Source organism: Capricornis sumatraensis, chromosome 10 (assembly GCF_032405125.1).
Source record: "Capricornis sumatraensis isolate serow.1 chromosome 10, serow.2, whole genome shotgun sequence".
NCBI classification, from domain to species: Eukaryota; Metazoa; Chordata; class Mammalia; order Artiodactyla; family Bovidae; genus Capricornis; species Capricornis sumatraensis.
Window position 1 is genome coordinate 27,579,950 of NC_091078.1, and position 23,411 is coordinate 27,603,360.

General features: G+C 40.1%; 1 protein-coding gene across 1 annotated transcript in view; it reads right to left on the reverse strand.

The window, feature by feature from the left end:
• CABCOCO1 (ciliary associated calcium binding coiled-coil 1) overlaps positions 1 to 23,411 on the reverse strand; it is a 163,787-nt gene that overhangs the window by 133,219 nt on the left and 7,157 nt on the right. Inside the window, exon 2 of the mRNA XM_068982923.1 lies at positions 17,887 to 17,990. Within this exon, the coding sequence (XP_068839024.1) occupies positions 17,887 to 17,990 (104 nt within the window). The remainder of the gene's footprint in view (positions 1 to 17,886; positions 17,991 to 23,411) is intronic.

Here is a 23,411-nt window from a genome sequence, read left to right on the forward strand (position 1 = left end):
CAATACTTTGGCCATCTGATGGGAAGAACTGACTCACTGGAAAAGACCCTGATGCTGGGAAAGACTTGAAGGCAGGAAGAGAAGGGGACAAAGAGGATGAGATGGTTGGACAGCATCACCAACTTGATGAGTTTAAGTAAGCTCTGGATGCTGGCAATGGACAGGAAAGCCTGGAATGCTGCAGTCCATGGCGTCGCCAAGAGTCAGACATGACTGAGCAACTGTAATGAACTGAACCTAGAAGGTGGACCATAGAGAGGATCCTGCCTTGATTTATGTCATTGTGTGTTTTGCCTATGTTTCCCTCTAAGAGGTTTATAGTTTGTGGTCTTACATTTAGGTCTTTAATCCATTTTGAGGTTATCTTTGTGTATGGGGTTAGGAAGTGATCTAATTTCATTCTCTTACATGTAGCTGTCCAGTTTTACCGGCACCATTTATTGAAGAGGTTGCCTTTGCCCCATTGTATATTTTTTGACTCCTTTGTCAAAAATAAGGTACCCATAGGCACTTGGGTTTATTTCTGGGCTTTCTGTCTTGTTACATTGGTCTATATTTCTGTTTTTGTGCCAGGACCATATTGTCTTGATGACTGTAGCTCTGCAGTAAAATCAGAAGTCAGGAAGGTTTATTCCTCCAACTCCATTCTTCTTTCTCAGGACTACTTTGGCTATTCAGGGTCTTTTGTGTTTCCATATGAATTCTGAAATTTTTTGTTCTAGTTTTATGAAAAATTCCATTGATAATTTGATAGGGATGGCATTGAATCTGTAGATTGCCTTTCATAGTATAGTCATTTTCACATTATTGATTCTTCCTACCCAGGAGGATGGAATATCTCTCCATTTGTTTATGGAGAACTAGCTAGGACTTTCAGAACTATTTTGAATAATAGTCGAGAAAGTAGACAACCCCGGTCTTGTTCCTGATCTTAGGGGGAATGCTTTCAGTTTTTCACCATTGAGAATAATGTCTGCTGTAGGCTTATCATATAAGGTCTTTACTATGTTGAGGTAGGTTCCTTCTATGCCCAGTTTTGAAGATTTTTAATCATAAATGGGTGCCGAATTTTGTCCAAGGATTTTACTGCATCTATTGAGATTATATGGTTTTTGTCTTTCAATTTGTTAATATGGTGTATCACATTGATTTGCAAACACTGAAGAATCCTTGCATCCCTGGAATAAACCCAAATTGATCATGGTGTATGAGATTTTTGATGTGTTGGTGAATTCTGTTTGCTATAATTTTGTTAAGGATTTTTGCAGGTATGTTCATCAGTGATATTGGCCTGTAGTTTTCTTTTTTGTGTGTTGTCTTTGTGTTTGTGTTGTCTTTGTGTGTCTTTTTTTGTGTTTGTCTTTGGTGTCAGGGTGATGCTGGCCTCATAGAATGAGTTTGGAAGTGCTCCTTCCTCTGCAAATTTTTGAAAGAGTTTCAGAAGGACAGACATTATCTCTTCTCTAAATGTTTGATAGAATTCTCCCATGAAGCCATCTGGTCCTGGGCTTTTGTTTTCTTGGAGATTTTTGATCACAGCTTCAATTTCAGTGTTTGTAATTAGGTTGTTTGTAATTTCTATTTCTTCATGGTTCAGTCTTGTAAGATTGAACTTTTTTAAGAACCTGTCCATTTCTTACAGGTTATCCACTTTATTGCCATATAGTTGTTCAAAATAGTCTCTTATAGTCCTTTGTATTTCTGCATTGTCATTGTAACCACTCCTTTTTCATTTCTAATTTTGTTGATTTGATTCTCCTCTCTTTTTTTTAAGACGAGTCTGGCTAAATGTTTGTAAATTTTATCTTCTCAAAGAACCAGCTTTAAGTTTTATTAATCTTTACTATTGTTTCTTTCATTTATTTTTCATTTATTTCTGCTCGGATATTTATGATTTCTTTCAATCTACTACTTTTGAGGGTTTTTGTTCTTTTTCCACTTGCTTTAGGTGTAAAGTTAGGTTGTCTATTCGATGCTTTTCTTGTTTCTTGAGGTAGGATGTTATTTCTATAAACTTCCGTCTTAAAACTGCTTTTGATGCAACCCATAGGTTGAGTTGTGTTTTCATCGTCATTTGTTTCTAGAAATTTTTTGATTTCCCTTTCGGTTTCTTCTATAACTGGTTGGTTATTTAGAAACTTACAGTATAATCTCCACGTGTTTGTTTTCTACATATTTTCCTTGTAACTGGTATCTAGTCTCATAGCGTTGTAGTCAGATAAGATGCTTGATATGATTTCTATTTTCTTAAATTTACTGAGGTTTGATTTGTGACCCAAGATGTGGTCTATCCTGGAGAATGTTCCATGTACATTTGAAAAGGTGTATTCTTCTGGATTTGGATGGGATATCCTAAAGATATCAATGAGATCCATCTCATCACATGCATCATTTAAAACTTGTGTTTCCTTATTAATTTTCTGTTTTGATGATCTGTCCATTGGTGAGATTGGGGTGTTAAAGTCTCCTACTCTTATTGTGTTACTGTGAATTTCTCCTTTTCTGTCTGTAAGTTTTTGTCTTATGTACTGAAGTGCTCCTATGCTGGGTCCATAGATATTTACAATTATATCTTCCTCTTGGATTGATACCTTGTTCATTATGGAGTTTCCTTCCATATCTTTTGTAATCTTTATTTTAAGGTCTATTTTGTCTGATATGATGATTGCTACTCCAGCATTCTTTTGCTTCCCATTTGCATGAAATATATTTTTCCATCCTCTCACTTTCAGTCTATAGGTGGTTTCAAGTGAGGTCTGAAGTGACCTCACTTGAGGTTTTGACCTCTTGAGGTCTGAAGTGGGTTTCTTGTAGACATTATGTACACGGGTCTTGTTTTTGTATCCATTCAGCCAGTCTGTGTCTTTTGGTTGAAGCATTAAATCCATTTATATTTAAAGTAAGTATTGAGATATATGTTCCTATTGCCATTTTCTTAATTGTTTGGGGTTGGTTTTGTACATCTTTTTTCATCTCTTGTATTTCTTGACTATATAAGTCCCTTTAACATATGTTGTAAAGATGGTTTGGTGATACTGAATTCTCTTAACTTTTGCTTGTCTGAAAAGCTTTTTATTTCTCCATCAATTCTGAATGAGATCCTTGCCAGGTATAGTAATCTTGGTTGTAGATTGTTCCCTTTAAATACTTTAAACATATCCTTCCATTCCTTTCTGGCCTGCAGAGTTTCTGCTGAAAGATCAGCTGTTAGTTGTACGGGATTTTCCTTTTTTGTTATTTGTTGCTTCTCCCTTGCTGCTTTCAATATTCTTTGTGTTTAGTCTTTGGAAGTTCGATTAGTATGTGTTATGGCATATTTTTCTCCGGGTTTATCCTATATGGGACTCTTTGTGGCTTTTGTACTTGAATGACTATTTCCTTTTCCATGTTGGGGAAATTTTCAAATATAATCTCTTCAAAATTTTTCTCGCAACATTTCTTTTTCTCTTCTTCTTCTGGGACCCCTACAGTTCAAATTTTGGTGCATTTGATATTGCTCGAGGTCTCTGAGAATATCTTCAGTTCTTTCCATTCTTTTTATTTTGCTCTTCAGAAGTTATTTCCACCATTTCATCTTCCAGCTCACTGATTCGTTCTTCTGCTTCGGATATTTTGCTATTGACTCCTTCTAGAGTACTTTTAATTTCAGTAATTCTGTTGATTGTTTCTGTATGTTTATTCTTTAATTTTTCTAGGTCTGTGTTAGTTGATTCTTGCATTTTATCCATTCTTTTTTTAAGGTTTTTGATCATCTTTATTATCATTATTCTGAATTGTTTTTCAGGTAGTTTGCCTATATCATCTTCATTCATTTGGATTTCTGTGTTTCTAGTTTGTACCTTCATTTGTGTAGTATTTCTCTGCTTTTTCATTTTTTTAAAAACTGACTATCTTTGAGGTCTCCTTTTCCCAGCCTTCAAGGCTGAATTATTTCTTCCGTTTGTTTTCTGACCTAAAGTTGGTCCGAGGAGCTACCCCTCGCCCAAGGTCAGGGGTGAGACCAAGAGTGCCAGGCTGCATCAGCACAGGAGCGGCCAAAAGGAGCTACCCCATGTCTGAGTTCAGGGGCGGCAGCCAAGAGGATTTACCCAATTTCCGAGGTGAGGGGTGCTGGTCGAGAAGAGCTACCCAACGATGGAGGTCAGGGGCAGCAGGCGAGAGGAGCTACCACAGGCCTGAGGCCAGGGCGGTGGCCAAGAGGAGCTACCACATGCCCAAGGTCATGGGAGGCGGCCAAGAGGAGCAACCCCACCTCCAAGGAGCTGAGGATGCGCTGACGCAGGAGGGCCGAAAGGAGCTACTCCACGTCCAAGGTCAGGAGGGGTGGCCGTGAGGAGATACTCCTCATTCAAGGTAAGGAGCAGCCGTGAAGAGATACCCCATGTCTGAGGTAAGAGAAACCCAAGTAAGATGGTAGGTTTTGCGAGAGAGAATCAGAGGCCAGACACACTGAAACCATAATCACAGAAAACTAGCCAATCTGATCACAAGGACCACAGCCTTGAGAACTCAATGAAACTAAGCCATGCCGTCTGGGGCCACCCAAGATGGGAGGGTCATGGTGGGGAGGTCTGATAGAATGTGGTCCCCTGGAGAAGGGAATGGCAAACCACTTCAGTATCTTGCCTGGAGAACCCCATGAACACTATGAAAAGGCAAAATGATAGGAAACTGAACTGGAAACTCCCCGGGTCGGTTCAGTTCAGTTCACTTCAGTCGCTCAGTCGTGTCCGATTCTTTGCGACCCCATGAATCGCAGCACACCAGGCCTCCCTGTCCATCACCAACTCCCGGAGTTCACTCAGACTCGCATCCATTGAGTTCGTGATGCCATCCAGCCATCTCATCCCCTGTCGTCCCGTTCTCCTCCTGCCCCCAATTCCTTCCAGCATCAGAGTCTTTTCCAATGAGTCAACTCTTCACATGAGGTGGCCAAATTACGGGAGCTTCAGCTTTAGCATCATTCCTTCCAAAGAAATCCCAGGGCTGATCTCCTTCAGAATGGATTGCTTGGATCTCCTTGCAGTCCAAGGGACTCTCAAGAGTCTTCTCCAACTCCACAGTTCAAAAGCATCAATTCTTCAGTGCTAGCCTTTCTCACAGTCCAACTCTCACATCCATTCAAGACTACTGGAAAAACCATAGCCCTGACTAGACAGACCTTAGTCAGCAAAGTAATATCTCTGCTTTTGAATATGCTATCTAGGCTGGTCATAACTTTCCTTCCATGGAGTCAGTGTCTTGTAATTTCATGCCTGCAGTCACCATCTGCAGTTATTTTGGAGCTCAAAAATATAAAGTCTGACACTGTTTCCCCATCTATTTCCCATGAAGTGATGGGACCGGATGCCATGATCTTCGTTTCCTGAATGTTGAGCTTTAAGCCAACTTTTTCACTCTCCTCTTTCTCTTTCATCAAGAGGCTTTTTAGTTCCTCCTCACCTTCTGCCATAAGGGTGGTGTCATCTGCATGTCTGAGGTTATTGATATTTCTCCCAGCAATCTTCATTCCAGCTTGTGCTTCTTCCAGCCCAGTGTTTCTTATGATGTACTCTGCATTGAAGTTAAATAAGCAGAGTGACAATATACAGCCTTGACGTACTCCTTTTCCTATTCGGAAACAGTCTGTTGTTCCATATCCAGTTCTAACTGTTGCTTCCTGAAATGCATACAGTTTCTGAAGAGGCAGGTTAGGTGGTCTGGTATTCCCATCTCTCTCAGAATTTTCCACAGTTTACTGTGATCCACACAGTCAAAGGCTTTGGCATAGTCAATAAAGCAGAAATGGATGTTTTCTGGAACTCTCTTGCTTTTTCCATGATCCAGCAGATGTTGACAGTTTGGTCTTTGGTTCCTCTGCCTTTTCTAAAACCAGCTTGAACATCTGGAAGTTTACGGTTCACGTATTGCTGAAGCCTGGCTTGGAGAATTTTGAACGTTACTTTAGTAGCGTGTGAGATGAATGCAAATGTGTGGTAATTTGAGCATTCTTTGGCATTGCCTTTCTTTGGGATTGGAATGAAAACTGACCTTTTCCACTCCCATGGCCACTGCTGAGTTTTCCAAATTCACTGGCATATTGAGTGCAGCACTTTCGCAGCATCATCTTTCAGGATTTGAAATAACTCAACTGGAATTCCTTCACCTCCACTGCCTTTGTTCATAGTGATACTTTCTAAGGCTCACTTGACTTCACATTGCAGGATGTCTGGCTCTAGATGAGTGATCACACCATCGTGCTTATCCAGGTCATGAAGATCTTTTTTGTACAGTTCTTCTGTGTATTCTTGCCCCCTCTTCTTAATATCTTCTGCTTCTGTTAGGTCCATACCATTTCTGTCCTTTATCGAGCCCATCTTTGCCTGAAATGTTCCCTTAGTATCTCTAAGTTTGCTGCAGAGATCTCTAGTCTTTCCCATTCTGTTGTTTTCCTCTGTTTCTCTACATTGATAGCCGAGGAAGGCTTTCTTATCTCTCCTTGCTATTCTTTGAAATTCTGCATTCAGATGCTTATATCTTTCCTGTTCTCCTTTGCTTTTCACTTCTCTTCTTTTCACAGCTATTTGTAAGTCCTCCCCAGACAGCCATTTTGCTTTTTTGCATTTCTTTTCCGTGGGGATGGTCTTGCTCCCTGTCTCCTGTACAATGTCACGAACCTCGTTCCATAGTTCATCAGGCACTCTATCTATCAGATCTAGGCCCTTAAATCTATTTCTCACTTCCACTGTATAATCATAAGGGATTTGATTTAGGTCATACCTGAATGGTCTAGTGGTTTTCCCCACTTTCTTCAGTTTAAGTCTGAATTTGGTAATACGAGTTCATGATCTGAGCCACAGTCAGCTCCCGGTCTTATTTGTGTTGACTGTATAGAGCTTCTCCATCTTTGGCTGCAAAGAATATAATCAATCTGATTTTGATGTTGACCATCTGGTGATGTCCATGTGTGGAGTCTTCTCTTGTGTTGTTGGAAGAGGGTGTTTGCTATGACCAGTGCATTTTCTTGGCAAAACTCTATTTGTCTTTGCCCTGCTTCATTCCACATTCCAAGGCCAAATTTGCCTGTTTGGCCTTGGTGTTTCTTGACTTCCTACTTTTGCATTCCAGTCCCCTATAATGAAAAGAACATCTTTTTTGGGTGTTTGTTCTAAAAGGTCTTGTAGGTCTTCATAAAACTGTTCAACTTCAGCTTCTTCAGTGTTACTGGTTGGGGCATAGGCTTGGATTACTGTGATGTTGAATGGTTTGCCTTGGAAACGAACAGAGATCATTCTGTCGATTTTGAGATTGCATCCAAGTACTGCATTTTGGACTCTTTTGTTGACCATGATGGCTACTCCATTTCTTCTAAGGGATTCCTGCCCGCAGTAGTAGATATAATGGTCATCTGAGTTAAATTCACCCATTCTGGTCCATTATAGTTCGCTGATTCCTAGAATGTCAACGTTCACTCTTGCCATCTCTTGTTTGACCATTTCCAATTTGCCTTGATTCATGGACCTAACATTCCAGGTTCCTAAGCAATATTGCTCTTTACAGCACTGGACCTTGCTTCTATTACCAGTCACATCCACAGCTGGGTATTGTTTTTGCTTTCGCTGCATCCCTTTATTCTTTCTGGAGTTATTTCTCCACTGATCTCCAGTAGCATTTTGGGCACCTACTGACCTGGGGAGTTCCTCTTTCAGTATCCTATCATTTTGCCTTTTCATACTGTTCATGGGGTTCTCAAGGCAAGAATACTGAAGTGGTTTGCCATTCCCTTCTCCAGTGGACCACATTCTGTCAGACTTCTCCACCATGACGTGCCCGTCTTGGGTTTCCCCGTGGGCATGGCTTAGTTTCTTTGAGTTAGACAAGGCTGTGGTCCTAGTGTGATTAGATTGACTAGTTTTCTGTGAGTATGGTTTCAGTGTGTCTGCCCTCTGATGCCCTTTGCAACACCTACCATCTTATTCGGTTCTCTTTCCTTGGGCATGGGGTATCTCTTCACGGCTGCTCCAGCAAAGCACAGCTGCTGCTCCTTACCTTGACTGAGCACAGGCGGCTGCAACTGGCACACTAAGCGCAGGGGGCCCAATCTGCTACTTAAGATCAGTGGAGAAATAACTCCAGAAAGAATGAAGGGATGGAGGCAAAGCAAAAACAATACCCAGTTGTGGATGTGACTGGTAATAGAAGCAAGGTCCGATGCTGTATAGAGCAAGATTGCATAGGAACCTGGAATGTCAGGTCCATGAATCAAGGCAAATTGGAAGTGGTCAAACAAGAGATGGCAAGAGTGAACGTCGACATTCTAGGAATCAGTGAACCAAAACGGACTGGAATGGATGAGTTTAACTCAGATGACCATTATATCTACTACTGTGGGCAGGAATCCCTTAGAAGAAATGGAGTAGCCATCATGGTCAACAAAAGAGTCCAAAATGCAGTACTTGGATGCAATCTCAAAATCGACAGAATGATCTCTGTTCGTTTCCAAGGCAAAACATTCAACATCACAGTAATCCAAGCCTATGCCCCAACCAGTAACGGTGAAGAAGCTGATGTTGAACGGTTCTATGAAGATCTACAAGACCTTTTAGAACAAACACCCAAAAAAGATGTTCTTTTCATTATAGGGGACTGGAATGCAAAAGTAGGAAGTCAAGAAACACCAAGGCCAAACAGGCAAATTTGGCCTTGGAGCATGGAATGAAGCAGGGCAAAGGCTAATAGAGTTTTGCCAAGAGAACGCACTGGTCATTATGAACACTCTCTTCCATCAACACAAAAGAAGACTCTACATATGGACATCACCAGATGGTCAACATCGAAATCAGACTGATTATATTCTTTGCAGCCAAAGATGGAGAAGCTCTATATAGTCAGCAAAAACAAGACCGGGAGCTGACTGTGGCTCAGATCATGAACTCTTTATTGCCAAATTCAGACTTAAACTGAAGAAAGTGGGGAAAACCACTAGACCATTCAGGTATGACCTAAATCAAATCCCTTATGATTATACAGTGGAAGTGAGAAATAGATTTAAGCGACTAGATCTGATAGAGTGCCTGATGAACTATGGATGGAGGTTCGTCACACTGTACAGAAGACAGGGAGCAAGACCATCCCCACGGAAAAGAAATGCAAAAAAGCAAAATGGCTGTTTGAGGAGGGCTTACAGATAGATATGAAAAGAAGAGAAGCAAAAAGCAAAGGAGAACAGGAAAGATATAAGCATCTGAATGCAGAATTTCAAAGAATAGCAAGGAGAGATAAGAAAGCCTTCCTCGGCTATCAATGTAGAGAAACAGAGGAAAACAACAGAATGGGAAAGACTAGAGATCTCTGCAGCAAACTTAGAGATACTAAGGGAACATTTCAGGCAAAGATGGGCTCGATAAAGGACAGAAATGGTATGGACCTAACAGAAGCAGAAGATATTAAGAAGAGGGGGCAAGAATACACAGAAGAACTGTACAAAAAAGATCTTCATGACTCGGATAAGCACGATGGTGTGATCACTCATCTAGAGCCAGACATCCTGCAATGTGAAGTCAAGTGAGCCTTAGAAAGTATCACTATGAACAAAGGCAGTGGAGGTGAAGGAATTCCAGTTGAGCTATTTCAAATCCTGAAAGATGATGCTGCGAAAGTGCTGCACTCAATATGCCAGTGAATTTGGAAAACTCAGCAGTGGCCACAGGACTGGAAAAGGTCAGTTTTCATTCCAATCCCAAAGAAAGGCAATGCCAAAGAATGCTCAAATTACCACACAATTGCATTCATCTCACACGCTACTAAAGTAACGTTCAAAATTCTCCAAGCCAGGCTTCAGCAATACGTGAACCGTAAACTTCCAGATGTTCAAGCTGGTTTTAGAAAAGGCAGAGGAACTAGAGATCAAACTGTCAACATCCCCTGGATCATCAACAAGCACGAGAGTCCAGAAAAATATCTATTTCTGCTTTATTGACTATGCCAAAGCCTTTGACTGTGTGGATCACAATAAACTGTGGAAAATTCTGAAGGATGGGAATACCAGACTACCTAACCTGCCTCTTGAGAAATCTGTATGCGGGTAGGGAAGCAGCAGTTAGAACTGGACATGGAACAGCAGACTGGTTCCCAATAGGAAAAGGAGTATGTCTAGGCTGTATATTGTCACATTGCTTGTTTAACTTATATGAAGAGTACATCAGGAGAAACGAAGGGCTGGAAGAAGCACAAGCTGTAATCAAGATTGCTGGGAGAAATATCAATAACCTCAGATATGCAGATGACACCATCTTATGGCAGAAAGTTAAGAGGTACCAAAGAAACCTCTTGATGAAAGTGAAAGTAGAGAGTGAAAATGTTGGCTTGTTGCTCAACATTCAGCAAACTAAGATTATGGCATCCGGTCCCATCACTTCATGGGAAATAGATGGGGAAACAGTGGAAACAGAGTCAGACTTTGTTTTGGGGGGCTCCATAATTACTGCAGATGTTGACTGCAGCCATGAAATTAAAAGACACTTTCTCCTTAGAAGGAAAGTTATGACCAACCTAGATAGCATATTTAAAAGCAGAGGTATTACTTTGCCAACTAAGGTCCATCTAGTCAAGGCTATGGTTTTTCCAGTGGTCATGTACGGATATAAGAATTGGACTGTGAAGAAAGCTGAGCACCGAAGAATTGATGCTTTTGAACTGTGGTGTTGGAGAAGACTCTTGAGAGTTCCTTCGAATGCAAGGAGATCCAACCAGTCCATCCTAAATCTTGGGTGTTTATTGGAAGGACTGATGCTGAAGCTGAAACTCCAATACTTTGGCCACCTCATGCGAAGAGCTGACTCATTGGAAAAGACTCTGATGCTGGGAGGGATTGGGGGCAGGAGGAAAAGGGGACGACAGAGGATGAGATGGCTGGATGGCATCACAGACTCGATGGACATGAGTTTGATTGAACTCTGGGAGTGGGTGATGGACAGGGAGGCCTGGCTTGCTGTGATTCATGGGGTGCAAAGAGTCGGACACGACTGAGCAAGTGAACTGAACTGAACTGAAGTTTGGTCTAGTGTTTTGTGTTAGCTTCTGATAGGATGAAATTTGTGCTGACTTTTTGTTTGTTTGTTTTTCCGCTGATGGGCAAGGCTGAAGGGCATGGTAATCCTGTTTGCTGACAACTGGGTTTGTATTTTCATTTGTGTTTTAGATGTGGGGTTCTACATAGAGTGTTACTGGTGGCTGGGTGATGCCAGGTCTTGTATTGAAGTGGTTTCCTTTCTGTGAGTTCTCACTGTTTCATACTCCCTAAGGTTAGTTTTCTGGTAGTCTAGGGTCTTGGAGTCAGTGCTCCCACTTGAAAGGCTCAGGGCTTGATCTTTGGTCAGGAACAAAGATTTCACAAGTGGTTTTTTACGACATTAAGTGAGATTAAAACAAATATCTAAAAACGAGAAACCAAAGATGAACCCCAGACAAATGGTAGTTATTAAATCATGCAAATAATAATTAAAACAATGGAATATACATATACACATATAAAGCCATGAGTAAACTGAAAGCAGTCCAACAAAAATCAACAACAGTAGATTGACCTGGCTAACCAAGTAAATCAAAAGTTATATTTACCAGTTACGAACAAAACTAACTAAAGCACAAACTGGAAAGCAAAACTAAAGCAAGGTGCCAAGTATGTTATAAGATAATGAAAACAAAACTAACAAATATGTTAAGAGGAAAGGAAAGAAAGAATATATATGCAATGTTAAATAGAGATAGATAAAGAAGATTTATATACATTAAAGATTAACTGCGAGGGGAAAAGAACAGTAGGAAAGGCAAACAAAGGAATAAATGTAGTAAAAATATAATAAGTTTTTTAAAAAGTTAAAATGATAAAAAAGAGAGAGAAAAAAAAAAACAGAGGAAGGAAGAAAAAAGGAAAACACAGAACTGCAAAAGCCCCACGTAGAGGCAGAGGTTTATAGCAACAATAAAAAGTGTGACTGAATATACACATATACATATACACCCATAAGCAAAATCACAACAGTCCAACAAAAATAAAGTACAACAAATTGACCCAGCAAACGAAACCAAAAATTGTATCTACCAGAACAAAACTAACTAAAGCACAAACTGGAAAACAAAACTAAAGCAAGGTGCCAACTGGGGAATAAAGCAATGAAAATAAAACTAACAAATATGTTGAGAGGAAAGGAAAGATAGAAAGGAAACAAAGAATAGATATGCAAAGTTAAATAGAGGTAGGTAAAGAAGATTTATATACATTAAAGATCAAGTGCAAAGGGAAAAGAACAGGAGGAAAAGCCAACAAATGAATAAATGTAGAAAAATAATAATAGGTTTAAAAATTAAAACTAAAGAAAAAGAAAAAAAGGAAAACTCCACAGAACTGCAAAAGCCCAATACAAGCCCAGTGGTTTATAACAGCAATAAAAAATGAATCTGAGGTAAAAAAAAATAGCTCAAGAACTGAATCAGATTTCATGGTGCCAATAACATCGACAACTAGAACAGAGGGGTAAAAAGGCGGGAAGGGGAATAGAAAAGAATCTACAGAGCAAGTCAATACATAAGGTTAATAAATGTTTTTCTTGAGTCATTGCTATCAGAGTCCTCTCCCTTACTGGGAGTCACAGTCCACCTCACCTCCCTATGATGCCCTCCAACACTGTGCTATCTCTAGACCTGCTGTTGGGGCAGCTCAGATTCTAAACTGGTGCTTCTCCTGTGTGTTCTTGCCTCCAGTGTCCACAGCTGTCAGTACTAGCATGTTTTCTTTTGTGGGAGCTCTCAATGATCTTTTATATATTCCATAAATACAGAGTCTGCCTAGTTGATTGTGTGGATTCAGTCTGCAGCTTGTAGAGCTGGTGGGAAGGTTTTGGGTCTTCTTCCTTAGCCACCCTGTCCCTGGGTTTCTATTGTGGTTTTATTTCCACCTCTGTATGAGGGTCGTCCACTGGGGTTTGCTCCTGAGGCTGCCCGGGAGGACTTGGGTTTGCCCCTGTGAGGTGTGGAGGTGGTGCAGCTGCTTGGGTTGCAGGGCTTCTGGCAGCACCAGGTACTCAGGGGAGCTGGTGGCTAGGGCAGCAGGAAATATAGTGCTCTAGAAGGGTATGGCAACCAGTACTGGCCAATACACTCCAGTATTCTTGCCTGGAGAACCTCCTTCCCTGACAGAGAAGCCTGGCAGGCCACAGTCTACAGGGTCACCTAAGAGTTAGATACTACCCAGGTGACCTTGCCCGCACAGACGCAAGGCTTTTTATGCCTGTGGCAGCTCTGCCCCAATGAGAGTTGAGCGTGAAGGTAGTAGTGCAGCTGCTTGGCTCGTGGGGACCCTGGCAGTGCCAAGTGTGCAGGGACATGGACTGCTTCCGCCACAGGAGTATGGCCCTATCAGAGTCTTTTTTTCAAGCATTTTTTAAGCTGGCAATCAAAAGGCCTCTTTGGCTAGCCTTTCTCTGTAGCTCCGCCCATTCAGGCACTTAGAGGGCTCCCTTGCTGTGGTCCTTCTCTGTTGTTTGTTGCATCATGCACATAGAGGGGGCCCCCCTAGCTGGGGTCCTACTCTGTAGATCAGCGTGTCAGGCACTTAAAGGAGCAACTGGGTGGGGTCCTGCTCTGTAGTTCAGTGCATCAGGCATTTGATGGGCCAGCCTCTGTATTGTTCAGCTGCCAATGCTGGCCTGTGGAGAAAGAAAGGCTATAGTGATGGCTCCACCCCCTACGTGTGACTCAGCTGTATCGCCTTGCTTCCATGGCTGCCTGGCTTTCCTCCACAGGCATTTCCCATCACAATCTCCTCCCTCACCTCCCCTCAGTCGGTCTCTCTGCAGTCAACAGCAGCCCCTGCCCTGGGATCGCTCCACACTCCCCAAACTCCAGCTCCCAGGCGCTGCACCTTCCAGGGTACACTTGCCCCTTTCCGGGGTATGTACGGCTGTGGCGAGGACTGTCTGATTCTCATTCCATTTAGGCTTCCATAGATCAGCTGTTTCACTGTCAGCCTTAAATGTTTCTCCTCTGACTCAGACAATTGCCCCTGTGGGGACTGGACGCCTGCTTCAGTTCCCCCACACGCCGAGGGCAAATCCAGTCCTGCTAACACTCCTGTTTTTCCCCCTAGTTCTTTCGTTCTACCGAGTTTTGCATTGTTCCATATATTCTTTTCCTCTGGGCAGGTACTCCTGTCTGCTCTCAGCTGGTGTTCTGCATGCACTTCTGTGTCTAAAGGTGTATTTCTGAGGTATCCGTGGAGAGAGATGTACACCACGTCCACCTACTCCTCCGCCATCTTGTTCCCCAGGATTTATTTTTTACTGTAGTTTCCTGTCTTAGTCCTAACAGCTCCTTTTTAACATATTTTATAATCTCTTTTTTATCTCTTGTTTTATGGAATCAATGTCCTCTTTAAACATCAGCTTTGTCTAACGATTTTTTGTTTCCGGAAGTTAGTTTTCCTTCCAAATGTATTCTTCATCTGCAATCTGCATGTTATTTTTTCAATTAAATATCTGACCTAAATAGCTGCATGTGTCCTTTGCTTTACATTATTTTTTGAATGTTTTAACTGTATATTAATAGACAACTGCCTGAGAATATTTTGGTGAAATCTCCTTGAGGTCCCTCCACTTTTGCTCTCTTTTTCCCTAATGTGTCCTCTGTTGCTTTCCCTAAGTACCATTCAAATCTTAACCTTCAACTTGAGCTGCAGGCTAAATATTTAACATTTCTATTCTCTTAGTTATTTCACTCCAAAGAAAACTATGCAGGGAGACGCTGGGAACAAGATACAGCTGTGGTTTGAATGTAAAGTTTCCATGCATTTTACTGGCATTTGTAAGCTTTTCCTCTAGCGATAAAGGGAGAGGGGACAGAGGAGAATAGTGAAATGGCCACTGATGTAGCACAGGAGAATGTAGGGAAAGAAAAAGATGGTTAATAGTGATCTAGGAAGTTTTGCTATAGTGATAGGTGATATAACTACCTACTTTATCTTACCAAGAATTTCAGTAAAAATATTACATTATTCTTGTATGCTCTTGAAATTGGAATACCTTTCATTTTTTGAATATGATGACATGCAGAAATAAGCCTTAAGGCAAGAGCTAAACAGCTCATGGAAACCAGTTATAGAAAGGTTATTAAAAGATCACTCCACGTTATTTCTATGTTTAAATAGTTATTTTCAATTTAGTCTTTATCTTTTTTTCTAAAGGGATTTGCATGGATCTGTACATAAAATCAGGGTTACATGAAAACATGAATGACAGCAGTTAGGAGATGAGAAATGTACCTAGATATTTATCCTTGCTTGAAGTATATTCAAGAAATATATTTTAATGATACTTTAAAGTTTCATTTGATTGGTTGCTTTTATGGAGCAAAATTTTTAATGTTAAAAGGTAAGGGAATGTGCTGATGTCCTATAATTTATTTAAGTAGGTTTATAGCTTTGCAGGGCTTCCTTGGTGGCTCAGACGGTAAAGCATCTTCCTACAATGTGAGAGACCCGGGTTCAATCCCTGGGTTGAGAAGATCTTCTGGAGAAGGAAATGGCATCCCACTCCAGTTTCTTGCCTGGAAAGTCCCATGGATGGAGGAACCTGGTAGGCGACAGTCCATGGTGTCGCAGAGAGTCGGACACAACTGAAGGACTTCACTTCACTATAGCTTTGCAGGGGCTTCCCTAGTGGCTCTGATGGTAAAGAATCTGCCTACAATGTGGGAGACCTGGCTTGATTCTTGGGTCAAGAAGATTCCCTGGAGAAAGAAATGGCTACCCACTCCACTATTCTTGCCTGGAGAATTCCATGGACAGAGGAGCCTGGTGGGCTACAGTCCATGGGTTCGCAAAGAGTCAGATAGGAGTGAGTGACTAACACTTTCATTTTCTTAGCTTCCTAGATTGTATGGTTTTTGGCATACTTTTGCCAGTTGGTGACAGGATACTTCAATTATATTTCTGTCATTTTGAAAGGTATATAATCCCAACTTATAATAATGCTATTTTAAATGGAAAGTGAACGACTGATTGCAAATATTTCAGGGTAACTGTTAAAAAATCATGTAAAAATATCTCAAGAAAATTACTCTGCTAAGAAATGGTTCTTGGCATAACACTGAAGTCATTTATCCAAAATTGATGTCCTATAATCTGAGATTACTTCAGGTGAATTCTATTAATCAGATGGTCAACGACATATCCTGAAAGAATGACCTTTTAGGTCAACCTGCTGTTTAGCTTGGGTTGTTTCTATGTTGCTAACTTCTGTATCACTCCTTGAATCATTTACTTTCTCCTAGATCTCACCTCTTAGAGATGAAAAATACTTTTAGAAATTAGATATTTAACAAAAAAGAGACAATAATTGAAAAAATTGTCAAAAAGATTGTTATATAAACAGTACAATTAAGATGTGATGAGAAATACATAAGTCTAAAAAGCATTTGTGCATTAAGTTTTATTAACTATTTTTAAACAATATATTTTATTTACTATTCAATATAATTAAATTATAAACTATAAACTATATTAAATGTGTCACTGACATCATATTACTCTATCTGCCTAGTATTAAATATCTATTTTTTACATTTCAATGACAACATTTGGGGTTACCTAGAAGTCCAAAATAATATGGCTGACTTAAGTAATCAGTGATATTAATACAATAAATGAATTTTTCTAATTAATTCTGGCACTAAGAAATAAGAATTCCCAAAGAGTATCTGTTTCTATGAAACTGGTAAAATGACCTTGAAATTCTTACTTGATATCTATGAAATTTTTAATTGACTCATACTTCTAAAGATGCAGATAGTAAGCTGTATGGCCAAATCACAGACCACCAAGATTTCTAGCAGGATTTGAAGGCAGTGCAGGTGAAGAGCATCTCAGGAAAAGGCCTGTCAGTGTCATTTGCCTGCTCTTAATATGCCTTCCCTTCTCAAACTTCTCTTCCACCCATTAAATTTGTCATATTTCCTTCTCAGCTGTAAATCACCTCTATTCCATAATATTTGATATTATGATCTGCAAATGATAACCACTGACAGAGTCATTTTCTATTTGCCCTTATGGTTTACAACACTCTGCTTGCATCCAGATGACTGGCCTACAGAAATCTTACCCTGGAACATTACAGTCCAGAACATCATCACATCATTCCCACTCTCCATATATTACAACTAATCAGGCTGCCATTATTAGAGTGAGATAATTTTTAAAATGAATGTTACTAAAAACACCATTTAGGCATTTGTGTGGTGAATATATCTGAGTATATCTGAAAAGTTCTAAGTAAATGATCTACTGTAGAAATCAATGGCTTTAAAAATAAGATGTACCTGTATTAGAACTGATGCCTATAGATTCAGTTATATTACCATATTTAAACAAAATGTACGAGATTAGAATACTTAGTATAGCTTCATATCCAATAAAAATCACAGGTGGATGGCTAATATTCCAGATTACCAAAATTATACATGTATTGACTATTAATATACAGAAAATACATCTGACTCTTGTCATGATGAGACAGAAGACCTAGAGGTTCTTATGTATACTGTCGGTTTTACAAATGAAAGAGAAAAGAAGATGTCATATGCTAATGGTTGTTTTTAACAATAAATCCCTATTCTGTGTTAAGATAACAAGTTGGTTTGAAATCCACTTCTCCCATAAAGAAGACTGCTGAGCAGTGCAAAAAGTCAGTTTGAGAATTTTTGTGTTCCAGAGTCTGGATATATATATATATCTGTGCACAATATAATAACACATATTTTGAAAAAAGGTTTAAAAATGTGTAATAACATATTATTCCATTTATAGCTGCAGAACTAGAACTGTTCCATATTTGGCTGTGATATCAAAGCACTTACTGTTGAACTCCATCTACATCCTCTGCTAGTATTTCAGTGATCTGGGCAACTGAAAGAAAACCTGGAGACAGAATCTTCTCATGTTCCTGGAATTCAGCATCTTTCTACCAAAAAAAGTGGAATAATTATTTCAATCACATTTCACATATTAATCCTAATAATACCAAAATCTGTTCTTACTTTTGTCTACTGCTATCAGGAAAAAAATTTTAAGTAATGGTATCTCTTCTACAAAGCTGAATGGTTAGTCAATCTGTCCTCTGTGCATATTTAAAACTGGGTGATGGTTTTCAACTAACAAACATTTTTGAATATCTATATATTCCTCTTTGAACCTAGGGTACAAGAGGAGGCAAAGACAACAAAGACTTGTTATCCTCAAGAAGCTCAACATCTTATGGAAGGAATAAACCGAAGATGATTTTAAAACAAGAAAATAAAATTATAAGTGAACCATAATAAAGGTGTCATTCAGGACTTCCCTGATGGCACAGTGGATAGGAATCTGCCTGCCAATGTAGGGGATACAAGTTCGATCCCTGGTCCAAGAAGATTCCATATGCTGCAGAGCAACTAAGCCCATATCCCTCAGCTGCTGATGCCTGCACGCTCTAGAGCCTGTGCTCCACAACAAGAGAAGCCACCACAATGAGAAGCCAGTGTGCCACAACTAGAGAGTGGCCTGAGCTTGCAGCAACTAGAGAAAGCCCACAGAAAGCAACAAAGATCCAGTGCAGCCAAAAATAAGTAAATAGATTAAAATTTTAAAAATAGCTGTCATTCAGTCTAAAGGAAGGAAGGGACAAGGACAAAAACAGGACAAAGCAAGTCTAAAGAAAGGAATAGATTTTCGGAGAATGAACGTGGACAGTGCCCCAAGTGAATGAATCACCAACCCCAAGGTGATAAATGCAGGACAGTTGGGTACCAGTTCTGTGAGTATCAGTAATTCACAGTGGTGCCAAGCATACACACAGGGTACAAGTTGAACCTAAGTGGAAGGTGGGCATTGGGAAAATATCACAGGAGATCTTAAATAATTTAATAAATATTTACTAAGCAATTACAAGACAAAAGATACTGCACAAGTCACCATACATATTTTGGACCATGGCTATTGGAAGAATGACAGAAGAGTTTGTTCTTAATAAGCAGAAATGGACTGTGACATTTTTGAGTAGTGAAATGACAAAATAAAACTATGCTTCAATGAAGAGTAATCTGTAGCAGGGTGAAGGAAAGACAGGAATAGAGCAAGGATAAAAAGGAAGAGTTAAATGAAAAAATTATTAGAACAGTTCAGGAATGAAGCATTGGGTGCACTGGGCTCCTAGCAGTGTGCATGAAAATGGATAAGGATAAATACAACATATATATGGGGGACTAAAAAGAGGGAAGAATGAATGTAGAGTCTGAGTTTCTGAAATAGGTGACTAGAAGAAGAAAAAGGTATTGAGACTCAGGGCCTCCAAAAGCAAATATGCCCCCATGCACGAACCAGACAAAAGAATCCTCTCTGGGTAGAGGAAGTATTAAAAGATGTAAGGCTGACACAGCCCTGCACCCAAGTGCACTGCTTGTGAACAGAATAGTTCCACCTTCTGCTCAGTTCTCAGCTGAGTTGTTTTGTACAGAGTACAATCCATAAAAACATACATGGCTCTCTTATTGGGCTTCCCTGATGGCTCAGATGGTAAGGAATCTGCCTGCAATGTGGGAAATGCGGGTGTGATCCCTGGGAGGGCAGATCCCCTGAAGAAGAGAATGGCAACCCACTCCATTATTCTTGCCAAAAGAATTCCATGGACACAGTCTATGGAGTCACAGAGAGTTGGACACGACTGAGCAACTAACACATAAACACTCTTATCACACCAAAAGAAATAAGAGATTTAGAAGATGATGCCTTTAAGAAGGCAAGATGATGAGTTTGGTTTCAGTGGTTGAATTTTAGGTGGAATATGAATAGCAAGAAATGTTTAGAGATTAATTAGAAATGCTAGAGTCACAAGGTCAATTTTACAGATATTGGTTTAGGAGTCACTGCAAGTATGAGAATGAATGAAACTGCCCAGAGCCAGAGCATAAAGTGAACTGTGAATGGAGGATGGAAATGGAGACTGAGAAAGTGATAAGACACCAGGAGCTTCATGAAAATCAAAGATTATGAGATTTATACCAGTCAGAATGGCCATCATTAAACAGTCTACAAATAACAAATGCTGGAGACCATGTGGAGAAAAGGTAACTCAAACATGGTTGGTGGGAATGTAAATTGGTGTAACCATTATGTAAATAGTGGGGAGGTTACTAAAAAAATTAAAAATAGAGTTGCCATGAGTGTACGCTCAGTTGTATCCAACTCTTTATAACCCTATGAACTGTAGTCCCCTGGGCTCCTCTGTCCATGGAATTTTTCAGGCAAGAATACTGAAGTGGGTAGCCATTCCCTTCTCCGGGGAGACTTCCTAACCAAAGGAGCAAACTCATATACTCTATTCAGTTCAGTTCAGTTGTATCCAACTCTTTGCAACCCCATGAACTACAGCATGCCAGCCAGGCTTCCCTGTCCATCACCAACTCCTGAGGCTTGCTCAAACTCCTGTCCATTGAATCAGTGATGCCATCCAACCATCTCATCCTCTGTCGTCCCCTTCTCCTCCTGCCCTCAATCTTGCCCAGCATCAGGGTCTTTCCCAGTGAGTCAACTCTTCGCATCAGGTAGCCAAAGTATTGGAGCTTCATCTTCAGCATCAGTCCTTCCAACAAATATTCAGGAATGATTTCCTTGAGGATTGACTGGTTTCATCTCCTTGCAGTCCAAGGGACTCTCAAGAGTCTTCTCCAACACCACACTTCAAAAGCATCCATTCTTCAGCACTCAGCTTTCTTTATGGTCCATCTCTCACATCCATATACAACTACTGGAAAAAACCACAGCTTTGACTAGATGGACCTTTGTTGGCAAAGTAATGTCTCTGCTTTTTAATATGCTGTCTAGGTTGGTCATAACTTTTCTTTCGAGGAGTAAGTGTCTTAATTTCATGGCTGTAGTCAACATCTGCAGTGAGTTTGGAGCCAAATAAAATAAAGTCTCTCACTGTTTCCATTGTTTCCCCATCTATTTGCCATGAAGTGATGGGACTGGAGGCAATGATCTTAGTTTTTTGAATGTTGAGTTTTAAGCCAGCTTTTTCACTCTCCTCTTTCACTTTCATCAAGAGGCTCTTTAGTTCTTCTCTGCTTTCTGCCATAAGGGTGGTGTCATCTGCATATTTGAGGTTATTGATATTTCTCCTGACAGTCTTGATGCCAGCTTGTGCTTCATCCAGTAAGTCATTTTGCATGATGTACTCTGCATAGAAGTTAAATAAGCAGGGTGACAATATACAGCCTTGACTTACTCCTTTCCCAATCTGGAATCAGTCCATTGTTATATGTTCGACTTTAACTGTTGCTTCTTGACCTATAGCTATGCATGGTGGTCTGGTATTACCATCTCTTGAAGAATTTTCCAGTTTGTCATGATTCACACAGTCAAAGGCTTTGGCATAGTCAATGAAGCAGAAGTAGATGTTTTTCTGGAATACTTTTGCTTTTTCTATGATCCAATGGATGTTGGCAATTTGATCTCTTGTTTCTCTGCCTTTTCTAAATCCAGCTTGTACATCTGGAAGTTCTCGATTCACACACTGTTGAAGCCTAGCATGGAGAATTTTGAGCATTACCTTGCTAGTATGTGAGATGAATGCACTGTGCAGTAGTTTGAACATTCTTTGGCATTGTCTTTCTTTGTGATTGGAATGAAAACTGACCTTTTCCAGTCCTGTGGCCCCTGCTGAGCTTTCCAAATTTGCTGGCATACTGAATGCAGCACTTTCACAGCATCATCTTTTAGGATTTGAAATAGCTCAACTGGAATTCCATCACCTCCACTAGCTTTGTTCATAATTATGCTTCCTAAGGCCCACTTGACTCTGCATTCCAGGATGTCTGTCTCAAGGTGAGTGATCACACCATCATGGTATCTGGGCATGATGATCCTTTTTGTATATTTCTGTGTATTCTTGTACCTCTTCTTAACATCTTCTGCTTCTGTTAGGTCCATACTATTTGTCCTTTATTGTGCCCATCTTTGCATGAAATGTTCCCTTTGTATCTCTAATTTTCTTAAAGAGAACTCTAGTCTTTCCCATTCTACTGTTTTCCTCTCTTTCTTTGCACTGATCACTGAGGAGGGCTTTCTTATCTCTCCCTGCTATTCTTTGGAACTCTGCATTCAGATGGATATATCTTTTCTTTTCTCCTTTGCCTTTCGCTTCTCTTCTCAGCTATTTGTAAGGCCTTTTCAGACAACCATTTTGCCTTTTTGGATTTCTTTTTCTTTGAGATTATCTTGATCACAGCCTCCTGTACAATGTTATGAACCTCTGTCCACAGTTCTTCAGGCACTGTCTATCAGATCTAATCCTTTGAATCTATTTGCCACTTTCAGTGTATAATCATAAGGGAGTTGATCTAGGTCATACCTGAATGGTCTAGTGGTTTTCCCTACTTTCTTCAATTTAAGTTTGAATTTTGTAATAAGGAGTTCATGATATGAGCCAGAGTCAGCTCCTAGTCTTGTGTTTGCTGACTATATAGACCTTCTCCATCTTTGGGTGCAAAGATTATAATCAATTTGATTTCAGTATTGACCATCTGGTGATGTCCATATGTAGAGTCATCCATTACTCAGCCATTAAAAAAAAATGAAATTATTCCATTTGCAGCAACAGGGATAGACCTAGAGATTATCATCCTAAGTTAAGAAAGTCGGAAAGACAAATATCATATGACACCACTTACATGTGGAATCTAAAATATGACGCAATCAATATATCTATGAAACAAAAAGTCTCACAGATACAGATAACAGACTTGTGGTGGTTACCAAACAGGAGGAGGGGTTGGGAGGGAAGGATTGGGAGTTTGGAATTAGCAGAGGCAAACTATTATATATAGAATGAATAAAAAATAATATCCTACTGTGTAGCACAGAGAACTATATTCAGTATCCTGTGACAAAACATAATAGAAAAGAATGTTAAAAATAATATATACAAGTATAAGGAGTCACTTCTCTGCACAAAAGAAATCAACATATTGTAAATCAACTATGTGCTATGCTGTTCTTAGTCACTCAGTTGTGTCCGACTCTTTGCAACCCCATGGAGTGTAGCCCGCCAGGCTTCTCTATCCATGGGGATTCTCCAGGCAAGAATACTGGACTGAGTTGCCATGCCCTCCTCCAGGGGATTTTCCCAACCCAGGGATAGAACCCAGGTCTCCTATATCACAGGTGGATTCTTTACCATCTGAGCCACCAGGGAAGCCCAACTAAACTTTAAAATTTTAAAAATAAATAAATCTTTAAAAAGTATTGTGAGATTTGGGTGAGAGTGGGGCAAATGTTTTTAATTCAACAGTTATTTATCCTTCCATGTCAATGAACTCCAATAAATAAGAACAGCAAGAAACTTTTT